Consider the following 22,987-nt stretch of genomic DNA (forward strand, 5'->3'; position numbering starts at 1 on the left):
AACAGCTGGTGAGCAAATCACCTTTTACTCAAAGTGGCTTTGCCCCAATTCAATTCAATTCAATTCAATTCAATTCAATTCAATTCAATTCAATTCAATTCAGTGCCAAATTACAACAACAGTTGCCTCAAGGTGCTTTATATTTTAAGGTAGAGACTCTACAGTAATACAGAGAAAACCCCCAACAATCCGCTCACTCTCTACGAGCAAGCATATGGCAACAGTGGGGAGGAAAAACTCCCTTTCTATATGAAGACACCTCTAGCAGAACCAGGCTCAGGGAGGCGTGGCCATCTGCCACAACCAATTGGGGGTGAGGGGAGGGAGACAGGACAAAAGACTCTTCCCTTTGGAAGAGAGCCAGAGATTAATAATGAGTAATGATTCGAATTCTGTATAAGTGAGTGAAATAGTTGAGTGAAGAAGAAACACACAGTGCATCATGGGAAGTCTCCATTAACCTAGGGCTATAGCAGCATAACTAAAAGACGATTCACCGTGATCTGATCCAGCATTAATTATATGCTTTATAAAAAAGGAAAGTTTTAAGCCTATATAGAGTTTTACAAGGTTGTAAACAGGTTTATTTTAGCTTTCAAATCATACTTTTAAGGATTTCATCCTATTGGAACTGAGTCGCCTTTGGAGCCAGCCTCAAGTGGCCACTAGAGGAACTGCAGTTTTTGGCACTTCCACTTTGGCTGCTTTTTTATGGGTTGTCATATTTACAAGATGTTTAAACTCTTTTAATGTCTTCTGAATATCTACTTGCCAAATCTTTTGTGCAGCATAATCTTTTAATCTGCTACATGTGCTCAGAGCTTAATAACTTTGTAAACTTTTAACTGCTGTTTGGTGCTGTGCAGGTTGTGCACTTTAGGTTTAATGCAGCTTGTTCAACCTGCTGCAGCCTGAATAAGAGAAATCACACTAAAACAAACATTAAAGTTGTACGTTTACAACCAAAACAATGAGCTGAGTGATGCTACGTCAGTTGATTTTAGAGAGGTCTGGATTTACCTTAAAATCCAGTCATTTTTTTAGTATTTTTGCTTCTACTTTGGTGGAAAATATTGAGTCATAATTTAGGTGAATCCTGGGCATTTACACTCAGAGTATTTGCAGCAAATGCTGCTCATTAGTTGGTCAGTAAATGCTTTATTTTACTTAACTTTTCCCATCTAGAAAACTCGTTGCCAAAAATCCCAGCTTCAACAGAGAACAGTGAAGGCTCTCCAGATCGAGCCAACAGCTTTCATTCGTTGCCAGCCTCCAGGAACGGACTCACAGAGACCTCCACCACGCCGTCCACCTCCACGCCCAGCACCAAGGAGCATGGCAACCTGCCCATCATAGTCCCCATGATCCCTCCGCCACTGATCAAGCCCCCTGCAGGTACAGAGCACTGATGCCATTTTGGAGAGATTAATGCAGCAGATTAATTGATAAAGTAGTTTAGACTTGCATGTAAGTATGCATGCATGCATGTCCTTGATTTTTCAAGAGCAGTAAAACGTGATGCCTTCTAGAAATAGGAAAAAACTGTTTAAAAGTTGGCACACCAGCCACATCACAGCTTGTGTAGAAAGTTACAACTGTTTTCTGCTTTTATGTTACGAGGAAGGTTACTTATTAAATTTGCAAAAAGATCAAGGTCATTTTCAACCCATCGCTGATTGCTAATATATTCACTCAAATGCCTGAAAGCAAACAAACACACGCACACACACACACACACACACACACACACACACACACACACACACACACACACACACACACACACACACACACACACACACACAGAACAGTTGTTTCTCCAGTCTGAAAGAAGAAATGTCATAGACTTAAACCACAGCTGCTCTCCAGACAGACTGGATTGCAATGAAGATACCTAAATGCTGATTCTCCAGCACTTAGCATGGAAACTCAGGATTTATGCAGTTTTGAAGGTTTCGGTTTGTGCAATGGTCTGAAAGCCTTCGTATCAGAGCAGAGGCAGGCGACTAATGAGCTAGCTACCTGCTGTACACCTTGTTTTTCTCCACCTGCCCAAGTGTCAATATTACCCCATCAAGTCTCTGAGGAAATGTCCACGTTACTCGGCCAGACAGAGGGCTTCATTATCCCTTGCGTCTGCTGTGGACAGGAGGCTGGTACGCCCCGGCAAAGGGAGCAAGCCTCCTTGGCATCGCCCAAGAGGAGTCCCCGCTGGCCCTGCCTAGGCGGGGAAACAGATGGTGCGGTCCCACTTAAAGCCCACCAGCACCAACTAACTACCCGGCCAACACCTCCCTCAACTCCCCCACCCTCCACCTCTACACATACACTGAATTATTCATGTGCCCCCGCAAAATCCGACAAAGGACCTTTTGAGGTGCAGGTACGGCGAATGACGGTGGCATTTAGTACGGAGGCTGCATAATTACTGGCATGTTTTTTTTCCCTGCTCATGCAGATGTGAGTGTTTTCAGATGAGCTTGTTAGGATGTGCCAGGATGTGGGAAGGCGAAAACAACTCCACCTCAAGATGTCTCTTTGTGTGAAAATGTTGAGATACTGTGAAAGATGTTGTGATTTCATATTGGCCTTCGATCCTGATCATTATGCTGCGGTGCATGCATTTTTTCGAGCAACGTACAAACCCTGATCCACCCACTCAGTCAGCTTAGAATTAAGATATTTTGTCTTTTTTCTCTTATCGCTGCAGTGGGCAGCTATCCAGATAGACACAAAAAGGCAGAGAGAGTATAGGAATGAGAGCAGAGGGGAAGCTAAGCCATAAAATATGCATGTTGGGTCTGCTATGCTGTCTTTAGTGCCCCAGGGAGTTATTCCTTTAATTGTGAGTTAGTCTTTACTTAAAATCTGATGGCCCTGTAGATCCATTAAGCTCCACAAGAGGTGAAAAGCCTGGCCGGTGTGCGATAGGGAGGTGAACAGAGGTGAAAGACTAATGGGCCTGCGTTTTTTCGCCCTCACACCCGCGTATAGTCATAATGTGATAATTGGGAGATACTGGAGGGAATCTCGGAAGATCTCTCTCATTTCAGCAGCAGCGGCACTAAAAGCCCGCAGCTCATCATCAGCAGTCACAGTTTACCGCAGAAGAGGCATTTCGCTGTCACTGAGGGTCTGTTAAAATTATTTGTTGACCACACAGCAACGCGGCAGCTGCATGCAATACAATTACATTCACGGTTAAACAAGGGAATACATTTGTTGTTGTCATAAACATGATTTCGAGAATTAAAAGGGGAATGTGAGGGGGTCAGCTGCAGCTGTACTGTTTCATTTTCCTTATTTTCTGTCATATGTACTGTAACAGTGCTTGGTGCTCATATTAAACACGCCAAACAGCATATATCCTGGAGTCCTATGAGCCAAAAGCTCAGGCTTCAGAATATTCATAACCCTCCTTTTTGTTCTCTATGCTTGCATCTAAATGATGTCATAGAGATGTGATATTTCTAATATGATTGACTGATTATGATTGATTTCTAATGATAACTGTGAATGCAGTAGCTCTACTCACCAACAGTTCAAGTCATCAGTTTGCGAGAGGCAGCCAATCAGTAGAAAATTAGCCTTAATGGGAAAGGAGCTAAATCAGCTTCAGCCAGAGAATGAACTAATGTGCTGCTCCGAGGCTCTGTATGAGATAAACGAGGACTATTTTGAACTATGAATTATGCAAAGCTACTCTACTAGAGTCCAAGAATAACAATACCCAGAAATTACCATAACTGGTCCCTTTACCAGACAGATGAGCCCTCGATACCTTTTAAAAATCCTTTTTTTTAAAATCTTTTTTATCCCAGAATAAGCAGAAGTCAAGATCACTATATCTCACTGTAAATTGTGGTAGGCCGTTAAATGTGTAAATCCACACACTTAAAATAATACTTTATTTTTATTTACGAGTCAGTCCCAGAACAGAAATTTTCATTATGTGCTAATATAATGTAAAAATGCTTCATACTACTGTAATTATCACTATGTAGCACCTTAATTCTGCCTGTTATTTTTTATCCCCATGTGGCCTACATGTCCCTGCCTCTACTATTTGTTTTTTAGCCCCAATGGGGCTCAAACAAAACATCCTGAAACAGTCTACACTGCAAATAATAACAAAGTCAGAAAGTGAATTTCACTTGTAGCACTCAGGACAACTTATACAACTGCTATTTCAACATGAAAACTACCACTAACTAGATGAAAGACAAATTCAATTCAGTCTCATTTATATGGCACCAAACCAGAAAAACTATCACCTCAGTGTGCTTTTTATTGTATGCTAAAGACCGTACAATATTAAAAAGGAAACCCCAACAACCAGATGACCACTTATGAGCAAGAACTTGTAACTAACGCCAGACTAAGGCTCAGCTGGGGGAAGTCATCTGCCACAAACCGGTTGAGGGTGAGGAGAAAGTGAAGAGTGTCAAACACATGCCTGATCAAACTTCTCTACAAAGGTCAGATCTGCAGTTTATTATTTCAGCTTGTTGAATTGCAGTTATGCATCATATCTGCTGTCTGTGCAGTTAGAAAGCCTCGTCTCTAAATGAATTGTTACATGCAGTTTGTTTGCAATTGATATTGCAGCTGCTGTGATGGACGGATAGAGAAGATCCAGCCACACTCATATATGAAAAGATAAACCCTAATCTGACCATGATTCACTGCATCGCTCACAGTTAGATCATGTGGCCTGTGGTGCAGTAAAGCATTATACAAAGCTGATTTATTTTTACATGTTTATTGACTCTTATAAAAGTCTGCTACTGATCTCAGTAAATGGAAATGGATGTCCCCTTCCCAGTGTGAATACAAGAGGGCGACACACTGCAGACAGCGCTCTGCAGGAAATGCAGAAAAAAAGTAACATCAAACACATTGTTTTCTTCTACCAATCTACTGTGGTGTAATTTTTATTCATTCGTCCTTTAAACTGACAGTATTTTTGTGCTGTTGCATACTAGGAATATAGCGCATATTAATGTCATTTAAAAAAAAAATTATTACAATGTTATTGTAAACACTGTGGTTATATTTTTAAGGGCTGAACCCCATTAGTTAAAGTTCATAAATGTTACAATGAGAGCAGTAATAGGTATTCCATAAGGCTTCAGAGTATGTAGGACTTTTCTGGCTCCTGAATTATTTTTCTGAGGGGGGAGAAAAAATATCCCACACACCATCCAAATGTGAACGGTGAAAGGGTTCAAAGAAGCCAAATTAGTCTTTGTTACCAGGCTGTAAGCATGTTTATTTCTCTTGTAAGGTTCAAGATTGACTCACTTCCGTGAGACATTAGAGGAACTGCACTTCCATGTTGGCTTTGTTTCTTGCGTGTCCGCTTGGAGAGAGCGTACAGTCGGCAACACACATAACCTAGAAGTGATACCTTGAATAGCGCTTTTCTACTATAAGTGAGCACTCAAAGCAAACCTTATGCATCGAGTGACACACATTCACTTTTTTCCTGTACATAAGACCAACAACCTTCTGAATGGTACCGTACGCGCTCTACCACACAAGCCACAAGGCTGCACAGTGGCACAATCCATTACACTGACTATGTAGCATGTTAAAGATCAGGTGATGTACCCCTTCTGTTGAGTAAGTCTGGCTAAGGTGTATTCACTTGTAGATGTAATTTCTGCCCAATTATGCATTATGCAGACAGTCGCCGGAGGTCACGGAGCACTAAAACAAAGCCATAAGTCATAATAACAGGTCGGAAAACGGGTCATGTGCAAGGGACGTGACTAATCAGGCAAGGACTCATCAAGGCATCTAATGTGGGTGTCTGCATCATTATTTCCAAAAGTCCCAGAAGTTCCCATTTCTTCCTGTTTAGATTTCAAATGCTACACATTTCAAAATGAAAACATATCAGTGTGGATACGGCCCAAAGTGTGCCTGTTTATTTAGCAGTTAACAGACAGCCTATAGCTCCAATCTTTGCTGAAACACCATAACCTTAATCTTGTTGTGAACCTGTAATGTGAATATATGTTTATCACAGTGACTGTCCTTGTGGGCTAAATTTGTATATGTATTCAGTTTTTCCCCTCATGTTTTTTAATTTTGTTCTTTTTCTTCCTTTCCTCTGCCCTAAAAGTGCTCTCGTCATGAATAATTTGGGAATTACAAAAATAAAAATAAAGTGTGGTTTCACATTAGGTTTTACTGTTTATATGGAGACGGTGGAAATCAGGCTTGTGTAACACGGAAAACTTTTAACTCATGTGTTCCATTTGTGTGAAACACGCCTCACCAAACTTACACCTTTGATGGCACAAACTATCAAGAGGACGCTACACCAAACAGAGACTCCTGCGTCATCTTCAGCAGCAGCAGAATACATGCTTTTGTCCCTTCAAGTTCTCTAATACCCACCGAGCACAGCCATAAACAAGCATTTTCCCATATCCCAGGCTCATCCGTTGTGGCTACATTTATCCACGGCAGGGCTTCATTATAAATCCTGCAGTGGTTTTGTGGCTTGAGTCTTGAAAAGTTTTATCCAGTTGAGCAGCTGGGCTTCATCAGTGGAATTAATGCCTTTATGGTTTGTGTGTTTAATACGTGTAGTTGCATACGATGTCCCTGCCATGCACTTTTTACCTTCCATATAGGATAGATTGTAATCAGTATCAGGCTCACTTTGATTACAGTTTGAGAATTGTACCACAAGGTTATTTTATTGGACATAGTATTAGAATATAGTAAAAGCCCTTGGTGTAAAGAGCACATCATAATGCTCATTTCATTACCTCTCCTTTTCTCTGTAGATGAGGATGTGTCCAATGTGCAGATCATGTGCGCCTGGTGCCAGAAGGTCGGCGTCAAGCGCTATTCTCTGAGCATGGGGAGTGAGCTGAAGAGCTTCTGCAGTGAGAAATGCTTCGCTGCCTGCCGCAGAGCCTATTTTAAGAGAAACAAGGTAACATCCCTTCCTTGTCAACAGCTTGACTCTTTAATATGATGTATTTTAGACACTTTGCAGAGACTTTGTGTTACAAATCTACTGGTGAGGCCCAGAGAAGAAAGTGAAATCCCCTTCCCCCAACAAATATCGCGATAGGTCTGCAATTGTTAGTATGATGGGAATGGTTACTGGGTATAGTGTGAATTGGTTTAATAGTGTTCATCATCTCAGAATGTGTACATGCTCCACTCTGAACAATACTGATGCTTGGTCAGGGTACTAACCCCCCCCCCCCTTTAGCCTCATTTTCTCACAGTATCATTTCTCCTTAAGGTGAACTAAAATTTGAAGGAAATGTGTATTTCCTGGCCAGCCCCAAGTGGTTGCTAGAGGTTGCTAGCAGTCACCATGAAATCTTAGACTTACCCCTATTCCTGCAGGCTTAGAGTGACATCCTTAATAACTGTTAGTCGCTAGGAAAAACAGTGTTTTTCACAGCCATTTGGCAAGTGGTTGCTGGAGGTTGTTGGTGGTCACAAAGAGGTTTACTGTGCTGCACTGAAAACCTCTTCAGTAGTTTTTGCAGGTTGCATGGTAAAAGATGCCAACTTGTTTGCAAGCGCTAAACTACTTGCAAGCATTAATGAAACTGCAAACTTCTTCAAAGTAAAAGTTACCCTTTTAAATGAAAGCGTTTTACTTTGATAGAAAATCTTCTCCATTTCAGTTTTGGTGCAGCAGCCTTTGTTACTAATTTCCCCCAGCGACTGCCAGCAACATTTTGCCAACAGGCTGAGGAATAAACACTTTTCCCTAGCAACTGGAGGTTGCCAGAAGTTTACCAACCAGTCTCCTGGCGTGTATGACTTGCAACCTAATATCTTGATTCTATTCACACATTATGTATCTGTTTTACTGTTAGGAGCAGAGTATCAGCAATTAATATGGTTCCCAAAAACTAGAATATCACCCATCAAGCCTTTCATCTTATTAACACACCATATTCTGCCGTATGTGAAAAGGAGCTGTCTAAGCTTCATCTTATCAACCTAAATTGTGACTTGGTGCAACAAAAGGTTAAATCTTGTTTAAAAATGGCACATTTTTGGCTACAAACCACATTAGCAAATATCAAAGTTGTTATTGTGTTGCCATCCCTCCCCCTCCAGTTACTGTAGTTAAATACTCTCCTTTCTCTCTTGTACCAAAGCTTGGATTTATAAGGAATTATACCGTGAGTATGATGTTTTACTCTCCTGCTTGTCTGTCCTAAAATCATTCAAACATAATCACTCTTCAAGCACTGCACTGAAGCAGGAACCATAGGGGAGCACTTAGACTACGTCTCTTCATTTCAGTTAGTGAGATTCAATTTTTTTTTTCTGACACTTTTTCCCCAAAGCATGACAATCAAATTGAGCCTTGCATCTACTGTACTGTTGTATGTTTTTAATTTTTTACCTTTGACACTTCAGCTCATTTGCTTTCATAGCGAGTTTGTAGTTTTCATTGTACTGAATGTTGATTCTGTTGATGTCAAGGAGTCTGACGTGGTGAATCCTCGCAGGGGAATATGTGACAGTTACAAAAAGCTATGAGTCTTTATATCAGATCAAAACTCTTCTTTTGAACTGGTTTTATTTTGATCTCTGAGCTCCAGAGGAGGTCAGAAAAAAAGCACGTACAGGTATGTGTCACTCGGTATGCAGCAAAGTAGGCGAGGCAGCTTCATATCAATCAGAGCTCAATCAGGGAGGCTGTAAACAGGACATCAAATACAAGATTCATCGCTGTGAAGGAAGCCCCCTGCTATGAATCAGTGGGAGGGGGCCTTGTGTGAAATTATCCAGAAATGAAAGGCAGTTTATGTAAAGTTTACATATACATCAAAGAAACAGAGTTAATAGAAAATATAGTTTGCACACGCCCCATATAATACATTTTTGGAGGCCTTGGTACATTTTGTAATTCCGGAATATCTCCTCTGTCAGACTGCTCAAAAGAAAATGTCCAAAATACAAATTTAAATCTTACTTTACACTTTGGAGGTTTATGCAAATTAGTGCATGTTTAATGAGATTAGACCACATTTGCAAATGTAACCTTCAAGTGACCAAGTGGAGTCATTTATGATCCCGGTCGTATAGTTATATGTGCTGTTGTGAAACGATTCCTGACGTGATTTGTCAGTCTACTGTCAGCCCACTGGTGTGGCAAAGATACTGGAAAGTTGTGTGAGGTCATTTATAGCCCAGGAAATACATGCACTAAAAAAAACTATTGTAATACTCCACTTCTGATCACTACACTGCAATGTTTTGCAGTGAACTCTGGATAACAGACTGTGAGTAGAAATATCTACAGCTGCAGAAGGAGCAGTAGATCTCCCTTGAGGTAGATAATTAATAACCAAAGCGATGTTAAAAACTGCTTAATTTTATAAAGACGAGCAACTCCTTTTTGCATAAAAAAGGCTGAAAATCAAAATCATTGCATTAGAACATTTTAGAGCATGAGTCATGGATAAAGTAAACAAAGGCGTGAATGAAATATAATGAGACTATAAAATCACTCACTAATACACACTCACTGGCTACTTTGTTAGGTTGAATTGATCGTTATTGCAAATCTCTAATCAACCAATCACATGCAAGTAATTCAGTTCATTAAGGTAAGCAGACATAATCAAGACGACCTTCTGAAGTTCAGGCTGAGCATCAGAATGGGGAAGAAAGGTGATTTAAGTTACTTTAAATGTGTTAAAGCCAGATGTGCTGGTATGATCATTTCTCATATTGGTGACTTACTGGGATTTTCCCACATGAGCATCTCTATTGTTTACAGAGGATGGACAGACAGTTTTCTGATTAATGGAGTAATGAGAAGGGAAAGGTCTCAATTCAATTCTGTTAAAACCTTTAACTCTAGTATGTTTACAAAATTAAACAATTTGGAATCTGGCTTCATCCAAAATGTCGATATATGTTCTGGAAAAGTACACACATCAGGTAAATGTTGCCTATTTACGTTTCCAATATACAATATACAAGACTAATGAGCTCTGCATTACGTTCTGACCTTATCAATGACATTTTTGTACAAAGCGGAGCTGAAATGTATTGTGATGTGTGTTGAGAACAAATACAAAGAAGCAGCAGTAGTCTTTCCACTTCTCTGCCAGCTCTCCCCATTAACCTGCTCCAGACTTCTGACAGAAATTTTCAAAGCATGTCGTACGAGTGCGGTGACAGCTCCTCGTGCAAGTAATAGTTTTAGAAAAGTTCAGACTTTAAAACTCAAAGTGAGGGGAGGGATAATATTAGTCTTGGAAAAAATCTTTTACATTACGAGTTCTCACAGTCAGCCTGTTGTTCTGCTGATGCTTCAACATGCCCTTGATTATAATAACAATACTATTATACATTAATATTGTACATTTCTAACCCTCAGCTGCAGAATGATTCATCAGTGCAATCAGTCGGCTGCTTCTTCAAAAACACTTCATGAACTCGACTGCTTGATGCGATAACATTTAATTAAGTATTCCACTTTAGCCTAACAAAGCACACAAGCCTCTTCTGATATTTAGCCTGTTAAAAATTAAAGGTATGTTTCGTATGGAAGTCAATTTCTGCCAAATGAATAACAAAAGAGGCAATATCTCAACGTCCAACTTTAAGCTTAAAGTTTAAGTTTTGCATGACTTTTAAACCCAGACTCTGCGTTATTTATTTATTAGTTTATTTTAAATGATGTAACTCATATAATCAGGAACATTTAAAGCTCCCAATGATATGAAAAAACAAAATAAAAACCCCAAACAAAACAAATTTCCAACATATTTCTCAAGAAATACCTCTGAAAGACCACAGCTTGGCCTCTACTAGCTCCTAGTTTACTACTTACAGTCCTACTTACAAGGCTATGAACTGATATTAAAGTAAAGGACAAACCAACAGAAAGTGCTTTAGTAAGGTGCTGCAGCATCAAATGCCTGCAGAACAGCATCAATGCACATCGGCAATTATTATGTTTTGGGAACTCTACTACTGGAGTGCCAATCCAATATCTCTCACAGGTATTCATTTAGATTGAGATCTTGTCACATCCTCTTTAAACTGTCCGTTGAATCCTCGTGCTCTAAAGATGGGTGGCTTTGTAAGTTTGTAAGTGATGACTCAAATTGGGATAAAAATATATCATCATAGGACAAAAGCAATGACTCAACACTACTTTATGACCTTTTCCTTTAACACATACTCACCACCAACGCATGGAGAGTCAGTTCACTAGCGATGCCTTTTAAGGATGATCAAATATCATTACAGACTGCATCTAAAGTGCTCCTCAATTTCTTATGGTAGCCAGTTCCATAGACACCAATGCTAGTGGTTCTAACTTTGGGGTGAGCATTGCTGTGATGGAGATCCAAGTGTGTCACTAGGTCCAATAATATTCAGCTTTTTTGTTCAGTGGAAATGTATTGTATGTTGGAGGTTATAAGTGGACCTATCCAAAACAAAATCCACTACAAGATTAAGTTGTTTCCATAAGTACTTGAGTACTAATTAGCAAAACTGAAAGTACGTGCGATGCCTGGTTAGCCAGCCTGATTCTATAGTTTTCCAGGTAGATAAACAATAAATGTGTAGCTGTCGTCTTTTGTTTGGCAGTTAAGTGGCCAAATCTAGAAAATAAGTGGAACCAGTTTTGGTAATAAAATTACAAAACACTGTGGAAAAAATCTTGCAGCTGTCATAGTAAAATCCAACCTAATGTAGCACGCATTATTACTTTATAAATGCTGATTTATGGATATTTTTCAATCTTAAGCTGTGCATGTCACAGTTAAGGATTTTTGCTGAGCACAGTGCTTTTCTCTTATCTTTGCAGCAGCAGAGAAAAAATGTACAAACAATCAGTTATGTCATGTGTAGTTTAGTGCACATCATGCGTAGTTTATGGTAATATGTTCATTTATATACATACAGCGTGTTCTCAGCCAGTCAGACATGTTGGGAAAAGGCCTGCTCTACCACAGCAGCTCAGATTCTATATTTTGTCTGGCTCTTGCACATTCATGCAGGTCATTTGTGTAAATGATACCCATGTGTTTCTTTTCTCATGCACCCACAAGGTTGGCCACAACAACACAGCCTCCAGGCTTTTTTTTCCTGCTTAAAAAAAATGTCATGGCTTGAAAAAAAAAAGAGTATCTTATGTCTACGTGTGCTTTGGCTGGAGGAGCGGAGACGTGGGGGAAGGAGAGGGGGGGTGCAGGGGGTGGGCAGAGGCTCTGGCATTATGTTGCATGAAATATCTTCAGCTGCCTCATCCATGAAACCCAATCCCCTCCTAGGGTGACTATGGCTGCTGCTTTCTCACATCTCTACATAACTCCACATTCTGTAGTGCCTATTTGAGTGTGGCGAAAGATGATTGATAGTTTAACTCGGGCTAATCACTTATGTGCCTGTTTACTGTGCACCTTAAGCTCCTGGATTAGTTTGTATGGAAGGTGCAGCTTCCTCCCCGCTCGCAACACTCAATTATTCTGTCTGTCACCTCACACTGCCTGCTCACTTTCATTCTCTTTTTGACCATTCGCTATTGATTCAGAGGCACCACTTGGCTCTTTTTCTTGTTTGGTAATTCGCTGCAACCTAGTCCCTTCCCCGTGCGCACATTATGGCGATTTGCGTGGTGTACACTGCACAAACCAAATCTGAGTGGAAAGATACCAACCAACGGAAAAGTTCACCGAGTTTTCAGCTCCAATCTTGGACAGTTTGGAGGATTAAATTAGAATTAAGGGTGGAGTTTCAGCTCGAGGTAAAAGCTGCTTAACTGTCACACTTTTACACGCAGCTGTATGTTTTCCTACTTTATCTGACACCCACACATACGGCGATAAACAAGCTTGCTCATTGGACACAGTGCCAAGATTAAGTTAGGCAATTAGCAGTGATGGATTACGCTCTGCAAGTGTGAAAAAAGGTGGAATGAGAGCAGGCTCTGCTTTGCATGTACACGAAACACATTGTCTACGAATCATTTAGGGCTGGATTTTGAACGCAGGAAGCTGTAACAAATGCTTTGCTGTGGCATCAACTGTGATGAAATGTTGCTTGTTGCTGTTGCAATAGCTCCAACAATCTTTCTTTTTCTTTTCCATCCTCAGCTGGCTTTGAGTTTCTCAGCTTGAGCTCCTCAAAACACAGTTGGGCTTTAGTTTGTAATTTTGCATCTACTTCTTATCTTTTAATTTTGCATTTGTACAAAATAAAGAAATATTGCTTGCATGCTTGAAAGAAAGCAGGATTTTTGCTTATGTGCAGTTTTATTTAAAAAGTTTAACCTATTTTAAAGCAATGAAATCATTTGATTAAACCTTAAACTGCAATATTTGCAGTTTCTGTGACATTATTGTACATTTTTGAGATAATTACACAAAATGTCTAAAATAACTGGAATTATTTGATGGATTTGATTTTTTTTTTTAAAGTTTTTTTACTGTACTTATTTCTTTTGTTTTCTCTATCTCGAAGCATCAAAGTAAAATCATCAGTGTTAGGTTTCCACTTTACTGTAATCATATTACACTTTACTGTTTGACTAATGTCATACATTACTGAGTTAAATTCAGTAAATTTCATTACACTTACTAATCACACTTATAGTTCTTGTTCTTGATTGCCATTAGAAAAAATGTGCACACATCCTGTGAAGAGCTGAATTTTCAAAGGTAACAAAAGCAAGTGACTCCATTTCTGCACATTAATGTTACTGCAGTAGAATCACTGTGGTCACAGGCCACCGCATGTTTCTGTTACGTGCTCTTTGAGCTGGTTTTCTCCATCTCGGCATTTGGCTTTGTGTTGATACCCAAACACTGAGACAAAGATCTTGTGCATTTCCTTGTTAGAATAAGGATTTGTGCCAGTGTGTGGGACTGTAGCATAAGGTTTGTATTGTTAGCTGGCAGTTATGTGACAGTGTGACTCAGGCTACCCTCCTGAGTATTGCAAAAGTAATGTAGTGAGTGCTGTTGTGAATTACTTTAATCAGAGAGAAACAAGAAGCGAGTTACGGCCAAACACTGGCAGTCAAGTTTTAGGCATGATGAGGACATTTTTTATGCGAAATTCTTGGAAAACACTTTGCTACCTGTGAAGTAATCATTCTTAGTGTTTGCAAAAGTTGTAGGGTATTAAGGTAAATGCCTAAGATCGGATATTAATTGTGTATGTCTTTTTTAAGTCATCATATGCACAATACTCCATCTAATTATCAAAATCTGCCAAACCTGCAGGTTTAAGTCATGAGATATATAAAACATTTATGCAAAGCAGTTATAAAAATTTGTGAATCTGTAAGAGACAGAATGCAGGTTTGTTACTGAACTACTGCACTTAATAGCTCAATTTTTTGGTTTGTGTGAGGTATTTTAGTACAAATAGTCTACGTGTTTTGTTCTTGACAGTGCTTTGCGCGTTCTTTCCTTTTTGTTTCTTCTGTCTAGTGTAGTTTACTGTGATGCATGAACATATTCCCCCCTCAATATACATATGAATGTGCTCTCTTCTTTAAAAAGTAGTTTCCTTCCAGGCTAGAAGTCAGCATCTAAAGAGTGTTCACTTTGGTACAGAACAGCAGTCAGGCATGCTTCCACAAATAATAATCTGGTAAATAGACACTGAAAACAAGACATTTTGGAAATTAGAAGATGAGGATCAGTGTCATCCATCCATTTTCTTAACTGTTAGGGCTGTGGGACAGCTGGAGTCTAGCTGACCATTCCCTCTTACAACCATTCACTCTAGAACGATCGGTTAACCCAACAAGCATGTCTTTGGACTGTGGGAGCCCCACGCAAACACCAGGAAAACATGCAAACCGGCATGTTGCTCAGTGATCATTGCACCACCATGCTGCTGGAGTGGACCATTATTCTGGCAAAATACTATATCTAAACATTTTCACCTCTCTGGTTTGCAGAAAATGAACTTTTCACTTTGGTGTCACTGACATATTCAGGTTTGAAGGTGAATTATAGCCTTTTTCAGCTTATCTATATTGCTTTTTTGAACTTGTGAACTGCTTTGCGAGTTTTGTCTTTAGACGTGAGAACTACAAAACTATGCATGCTACACATGCTGCACATGTCTCAACTTCTAGCAAAAAGATCCTCAGCAGAACCAAATGCAGAACATTGGGAGTATGTGGTGTATATTTTAAGGATTTATGGAAACGTGACAAAAATGCACTGCAGGTAGTTTGAAGGGCTTTCTAAATTGAGACAATAAGAAAAATAACAAATTTCTGCCAAACAAATTGAACAGGAAAAGGTTTATGAGGTTTATGGCACAGAAAACCAGAACAGCACCACAAGCAGAGAAAAGTGCATGACAAATAAATAATCAAATAAAGAAAAAACAATGAGTGAAAGCAGTCAATCACAAGGAGCGTAACCTGAAACAGGTGGGGGAAAAAAGAAGAAGGAGAAAAAGAAGGGGAGGGAAAAACAGGAAGTTAGGTACTGGAGATATGCAAAGAAAGGTAATTACCAAAATAAAACCGGAGTGGATGTAAGGAAGGAAGGATAGGACAGAGGAAGGCAAAGAGACGGAAGAGCTGGAGACACATGAACATAGAAATACCAAAAAGAATAGCAGTAAAATTCAACAGGGACCAAACTCAACTGATGCGTACACTGAGGACCAAGACAGCATGACACATCGCATTGAAATGTATGTTTGGTTGTTTTTATAAAGGCTTCAAGCATAGGAGTGTGCAGGGTGATGGTCTGTAGAACTTGTTACTGTGTGAGATTGCTTGTGAGGAATAGATCAACTAAAACTTATATTACAAATATAAATATATAATACAAGTTAACTTCTTTGGGTTTGCAGTGAATATTTCTTCAAGCAAAATTGAAATCATGCAGTCTTTCTTGTATATATAGTTTCATTTTCACTGCATGCACGTGAGCCACATAATTCGTAAAAGCATGAAGCGGGTAGGGAGGAAGCCTCCAGTTTGTGTCACACGGGTCGTTTCTGTTGCAGTGCGAGGCTTTTTGTTCACACCATGAAATGCCCCCCCTGGAGACCCCAGACCTCCATCAGTGTCTTTCCCTGGGAGCTCCCTCCAGGCGCGAGGGGGCAGAGTGCCGCTTCATGTCAGCCCAGAAATGTCACATCACCTCAAACACGCACACGTCTGCTTCCACACAGCCCCGTGGTTGCCTCCCCGCTCCGGCAATTTGCTTTTGCATCTTCACCGCCTGCCGAGGAGGGCACGCGCCCAGGAGAGACGCGTTGGGGGGGGGGAGCGAGGGTGTGTGAGCATGCACGTGTGTGTATGTAACTGCTCCTTCTGCGTGTACGAATGCAGCTCCTTGTGGAAATTTTGAGTGCGCGATGAAGTGTGTAAAATGTCTAGCAGTTACGAAGCCTTGAGGCCTGCCTGACACAGCTGCAGGGCACAAAGAGGAAGGTGATTATCTCATAGCTGCCAGCTATTCAGCTCAAATAAAGACAAAAGTAACTCAGACTAACTAGGAGACTAAAAGTGAAGCCACGTACATGAACTTAGAATGTGTTGGTGTCATTTCTAAAACTTGCACTCAACTCACACGAAAAGTGCAATAAAATGTACTTTGTGTTTTATTTGCAGGTACAGTGGCGATGTGCAATTTAGCATTGCACAGCTCACAGCAGATATATTAAGATGAGCATTTGCTGCATTAAAAAAAAGAGATTTAGTAGAAGGAAACTGGCCTGCAACATTATATATGCAAAAGTTACATTTAGAGCCACATAAATGTTCAAGAGAGGAACATTGATCCATATGTTGCTGTAAAGAAAGTGATTGGAGGGTTTTTCTTGTTGTTTTTTTTACCACTTCCCACTTGCACACCCTTCTAAAAATTTAAGTGTAAAGATCAGAGCCTCATGCATGCATAAATCTCCAGTGATGCTTTGCAAACAAAATCGAATGGTTTGTCTTTTCAAGGTGCAGAGAGTAGAGGCAAACTTGTCTTTTGATTTGGGGGGGGGTGCGCGTTCACTTCCTTGCCTGACATTTGCATAGTGCCAGGATTGCACCTTCATTTCAGGATTTGGGATGAGCTCTAGTGCGCGCGGCTGTGTTTGTGTTTGGATTTGGAAAAGCCTGCCTACGAGCGCCTTTCTTTGGGAAGTGCAGCTCTTTTGGCAGGTGATGGGCACACACACCTGGACGTGTATGCATGCCCAGATGGAAGCTTGCGTGGTGGCAGCTGGTGTGACGTCCTCTCAGGACGGTGGAGCCGGCAGAGAGGAAATCAACGTGCGATGTCCTGCACTAACTAACTAACTATCAATCTATTTATTCGTCTATCTATCTGTCTGTCCATCTAGCCATCTATCCATGTCTATCTGTCTGTCTAGCTATCTATCTCAGTCCCATCCCCTTTATCTGTGTGGCTCCCTGTGTGTGCCTCACGCCTCGTTCGCAGTGCCAACACCTCATTAGTACAATATGCAAATGAACTGGCGCTGGGCCAGAGGGTCAGAGCACAAACTGGAGGCAGAATAATAGCACAATGGTGCATCTTTTTGTGTATCAGAGAGAGAGAGAAAGAGTGTGTGTGTGTGTGTGTCCAAATGCCTGCCTAGAATTATGTGATTGTTTATGTGTGGTTACCTGACTTTGAGTCAGTGCGATGTGTCCGTACCCAAACTCTGGAGCCATATGTGGGTCAGCCTACACCTCACAGCTTCTAAATAACCATGACCTCATAAACCCTGTCATGAAAGGTTGGAGAAAACAAAATCAAAGTAAAAATACCCCCCTCCCCCCCAAAAAAATGTGCCTGTTATTTTGTAAATTCTCGCAAAACAAGGTTTTCTGTCAAATCTGTACACTGTGTCATTTCTGGTACAAACAACAGCATGCTTCGTGACTCAAGACAGCAGTATCTTTGCACCAGGCTTGGAATGGGAAACCCTACCTGGAGGTGATGAAAGCAGATGGGAGTGGAGGCAAACTCAATCAGTCTCTGGACTAAAAATGTAAAATATACGCCAGAGTTGCCCTTTGGTATCATCGAGAGATGAAGAGAGCTGGAGGCCAAATTACCCATGACAAATCAAAGGTTGCAGGGAGCAATTTAAAGGGAACATAATATGAAAGAGCTCTACTCAAACCAGCGGTTCTTCTGTCAGTGCACGGGCTCAATTTGAAATGTCAGCTTCGGGGCTGCAAACGGCATGATGTACATGTCTAATCGAGGTTAAATCTCAATTTCTGATAACAGTGTCTCAGCACCCCTTGGCTGTAAAATATGAACTAATTTGATCACACTGGGGTCTACATTATATAAAAGTGCATTTCATTTAATGAAACACAATGGAGCCATTGGGCACTGTGCCAGACAAAGCTTCTCCAATAACTTCTTTGTAACAGAATTGCCCACACCTGGCACAGCAGCACTGATTGCCTCAGTTTTCACACTGCACATAATGAATGACTCACAGGGTGCAGGAGAAGGTGGCTCCTTTTCCAGCTGGCGCAAACATTTAAAGGAAGTTTGTATTTTAAAAGCATTGCCATGGAAAGTAAAAGCACAATAGCTATTTGGGCAAATTAATCACATTATCGTTATTTGAGGTTGTATAACTACCAATAGATAGGTTACTGTAAATCCTACAGTTTAAGCCCCAGTATCTTTCTAATCAGCTTTAGCATATTTGGAGTCTGCAGCATGTTCAGATGCATTTAACCTGAGCTAATATGATTCATGAAGAATGTGTGCCCATAAATATGGAGTAATTTGTGTATGCACTGAATGTTTAATGCACAAATCCTAGATTCATCATATTTTATTTACATTTATAGCAGCCTCAGCTCACACACGCACACACACAAATGAATAGCTTAAGAAAATAAGCTAAACCACCATCATTCCCGAGGGAAAACATTAGAGGTTTGCCTTTTCTGGCGTCACATCTTTCCCCGCCGTACCCCTCAAGGTAAACGTGTTTCCTTATATAGCAAAATGTGGCCATGACAGTATTAAAATTACACATGGAGGTTATGCTCCTGATTCTGGTGGTAAGAACGGACTTGGCAGGGACACCGGTTTTTCTAAAACTTGTAAAGTTATTTTCCAGCTTTCTCGTTAGACAATTTGCAAGATGGAGGTTATGCAGATCTTTTCACAGTTTGACACTACTTATGTTTTAATTAAATCAACAATGGTAGGACTAATAAATGCTAAGTTTAGCAAACATAAATACACACAAATCACATTTTCTCAGGTCAAGTTAGTTTCATTCAGTAAAACATCTTTTTGCCTTCTTTGTTGAGTTCTGTTAACTTTTTCTGGCTTAAGGTTTATAAAAAACTAACGAGCTTGCTTTCCGCCATTAAGATTATCAGCAGAAGAGGAAAGATTGATTTCAGCCACTTGCGGAAAAAAAAGCAAAAACACATGTTCATTGAAATGCATGAACTGATATCATTAGCTAACATAATGGCTGTGTGGGTGTGAGCAGATTGTACTTGCACGACATCTCCCTCGCTCTTTGGTTTAGTTAGCTCGTGGCACCTGTTAAGGTGGACCACCCTCCACCTTCCAGTACAGTTACGCCAACCTCATGTTATGTCATTCAGTCATTACAACAAGCAGAGTGGAGGGAGCTCTTTGAGGTTGTCTTTGTTATCATTCCAAGCCAAATATATCAGAAACTTTAGCAAACGGCCACACCGAAATTTAACCCCTCAATGACTCAAATTCTTGACACTCATTTAGTTAATTAACCCTTTAAAGCCAAGTTAATCATATTTGATACATGAGCTTTTTGTGATTTTCTGAAACTTCTGTTTCATCAGTGTGATTTTCCCCCCTTAAAAAACAGAAATAAATTACATTTTTAACAAATAAATTGCAAGAAAACAACAACAAAACACCTGCTGTAGCAAATTTGATACAAATTTAAAGTCATATATGCACATTTACATAATTTATGCCACAAAATTTAAAGGGTTAAAATTGCTCTAATTCATAATAAGAGCTAGATGTATTTATTAGAGCCATTTTGTTATATTTTGTAACTTATTTTATTATTTCATTTAGTTTAGTTAGTTATTGTTCTTGCTGCCTTGGAGCAAATGTGACCACATAGTTTTCCTTGGAGTAATAAAGTATTCTGATTCTAATAGCTGGTTTTGATTTTAAGTTAAAACACTGTATATGTGCCCTAAAACCAGTGACCACAACAGTGACCACAACAAGGTCACAGACCACAGACTTTATATTAAAGTCTGGACGTTACAGCTAAATTTAAAAATGTTGGATAGAAGTGTAAACCTGGGAGGAGGCAAAGGATTATTCCAGGAAAATCCAAGTAGCTGACCTTCAAGGTGAAAACAATATCAGCCTCAGTGCTGCAGTTGGCAGTATATTCAAAGGGACAAACTATTAAGCAAGTAATGGAAGCAAGTTATTCATGTAGAAAAAGTATTGGCTGAAATGTCTTTCAGACATTTTTGGTGTTGTTTTTTCTTAAATTAAAAATTGGATTAAAATGAGGTGAAATGTATGGAAGCCCGTTTCCACCAGTTAGGGACAAAAAAAGGATCCATAACTCGAAATTTTGACTTATTAACTCGAAATTTTGAGAAAAGTAACTCAAAATTTTGAGTTAGCACTGCCAATCAGTAATCTACGTGAATGACCTCATTTCCTTGTTACCCAGAAGCTGAAGCCCTCAGCTACAAATGCTACAGCTAAGCTACCAGTATTACATCCAGTCATGAATGCACAGATTGCTGAGTATTTTCAGCGTGGCTTCAAAAATGATGAAATCCTTGTGTTATTAGCTGAATCACATGGCGTTACTATCAGCCAACGTACTCGGGAAAGAGCCAATTTGTTGCGATCCTGTTTTTAGTGCGCGTTACTCTGCGCTGTATGCTTCCGGGTAACAAGAAAGTGACCTCATTCATGTAGATTACTGATTGGCAGAACTAACTTGAAATTTCGAGTTATTAACTCGAAATTTTGAGAAAAGTAACTCAAAATTTCTAGTTATGTTTCTCCAAATTTTGAGTTAATAAGTCGAAATTTCGAGTTAGTAAGTCGAAATTTCAAGAAAATAACTTGAAATTTTGAGAAAAGTAACTTGAAATTTCTAGTTATGTTTCTCCAAATTTCGAGTTAATGAGTCGAAATTTCAAGAAAATAACTCGAAATTTTGAGTTATGGATACTTGTTTTTTTTTTGTTTTTTTTTAGTGGCGGAAACGGGCTTCCATAGATATGAGACAAAGCTTCAACCTTCAACAAGTCTCTGAATCTCAGCCCTCAGAGCCATCCTTCAAGGTAGGATCAAAAGATTCTGAGAACTGAGCTCCATAAATTTTTAAAAGCTTGCCTGTTTTAAATTTGACTGATTTCACATTCAAGGTCATCTTCTCGGGTATGTCCTGGCAGTTTCCAGCATGAGTGCTATTTAAACATCTCTCAGTGTAAGTCCCCTTGCAGTCTGAACAGTGTGAACATGAACTTGTTAATTTCATTTGGAAGATCATTGACAGAGCTGAAGAGTGCATAGTTTCAGATTCTAAAGGCAGAGCGTCAGGTGAGGAGCAAGACTGACGGCATGCACCCTGAATTCAAGTCCCCGGATTGAGACATCAACATGGGGTTTAGCTGTAATGTCCTGAGGTCTCAGGAAGACCAGGGAGTGAGTCCTTTTTGGCCACATGAGGACAATCCTTGCTCTCCACCTGGACATGTCACTATGATATTTGTTCACTGAAAATCAAGTTGAAGGATTACACACCAAATGGAACGGTACAGGTGTGAGGGGACACAATGGGAATAGCACTCACTGAGAGATCTAAACATAAAAGCTGAGGTGCACAAGAAGATGTTGTTGGAGGGGGGATCACCCAAAATTCAAATCAGATAAACCTTTTGATTTTCATTGACCTGTTCTCAGAACTTTTTGATCACACCTTGTATCGTAGATTGATGGGTGTTAAATAGGCACATTGGCAGCATTTTAACTGCCTAAACTAAATGTCTTGCACACACGAACTGCATACTCACTCACTGTTTTGTTTCAGAGGATCCTTAACCCCTCACCCCTCACCCGCCCATTGGTTTGATCACAAACCAATGGCTTTTCACCCATTTTACAGTCACCATTTCTGTTCATCTTTCTCATTGTTTTTTTTTCCCATTTCTGTTTCCTTGTTGCCTCTGTTCACGTGTTTATTTTGTCCATTCGTAAAAAGAAGCCATTATTTCTCCCCCCCAGGCAAGAGACGACGATGGCCTCGGTGGGAAATTACCCCTGCACAGCTTTGCTCAGGACACGCCCAGGCTTGTCTTCAAGACAAACAGCGATGTGCTTGTAAGGACCATACCCATTTAATGCCAGACAAGAGTTAAGCTTAATGGCTTCTGCACAAATATGTTTTGATGTTGTTCTTTGTTTAAAAATATGTAATTTTCAAGTCATGTCTGAAATGTGCCTGGGCTGGTTTGTGTTTGAGAATTACAGTAAAAGTAAAGCAGGCTCTTTCTCAAACCTCTCCAAACAAGATGCTGCACAAGTCGCTTCACTTAAACGTTTCCATTTGTTATGTTCTGAACTTTTTTCATGCTTTATCATTTATTTTGCCCATTTTCATTTTTCATGTAGTGAGCTGTGTCAGTCTTTTTAGGAGCTATCAGACACATGCAGTCTCACAGTTAAAGCAGGTGTATAATATTGCAATAATAGCAGTGAAGCTAAGTTGGCTTTACTGAATAATATTTATTGGAAATGTTGATATACCTGTACATTTTACTAGTACATGCCCATATCCTGCTCTGCCATAAAAGTGCCATTTCAGTCCATTGTTAGGTAATTGCCAGGCAATGTGATGGTGCCAAATATATCTTATGCACTCACCAGACACTTTGTTGGATTTAATTCTTCATGTCATAGAGGAATGATCATGGTCAGCAAGAACACTTAAGTTAGCTGTGACATTTAAACAATGCACA

General features: G+C 39.9%; 1 protein-coding gene across 5 annotated transcripts in view; it reads left to right on the top strand.

Moving 5' to 3' along the window:
• Positions 1 to 22,987, top strand: part of sobpa (sine oculis binding protein homolog (Drosophila) a) — a 56,365-nt gene that overhangs the window by 16,231 nt on the left and 17,147 nt on the right. The window contains exons 3-6 of one of the 5 annotated variants that reach the window (XM_084914726.1): positions 1,186 to 1,395; positions 6,804 to 6,955; positions 21,224 to 21,310; positions 22,254 to 22,349. In XM_084914726.1, the coding sequence (XP_084770852.1) occupies positions 1,186 to 1,395; positions 6,804 to 6,955; positions 21,224 to 21,310; positions 22,254 to 22,349 (545 nt within the window). Of the gene's footprint in view, positions 1 to 1,185; positions 1,396 to 6,803; positions 6,956 to 8,150; positions 8,175 to 21,223; positions 21,311 to 22,253; positions 22,350 to 22,987 lie in introns of all 5 variants that reach the window. The other 4 variants (XM_084914722.1, XM_084914723.1, XM_084914724.1 and 1 more) reach the window with 4 other exon arrangements.

The sequence above is a fragment of the Perissodus microlepis genome, chromosome 19 (assembly GCF_051167445.1).
Source record: "Perissodus microlepis isolate ML-2025 ecotype Zambia chromosome 19, ASM5116744v1, whole genome shotgun sequence".
In the NCBI taxonomy this organism is placed as follows: domain Eukaryota; kingdom Metazoa; phylum Chordata; class Actinopteri; order Cichliformes; family Cichlidae; genus Perissodus; species Perissodus microlepis.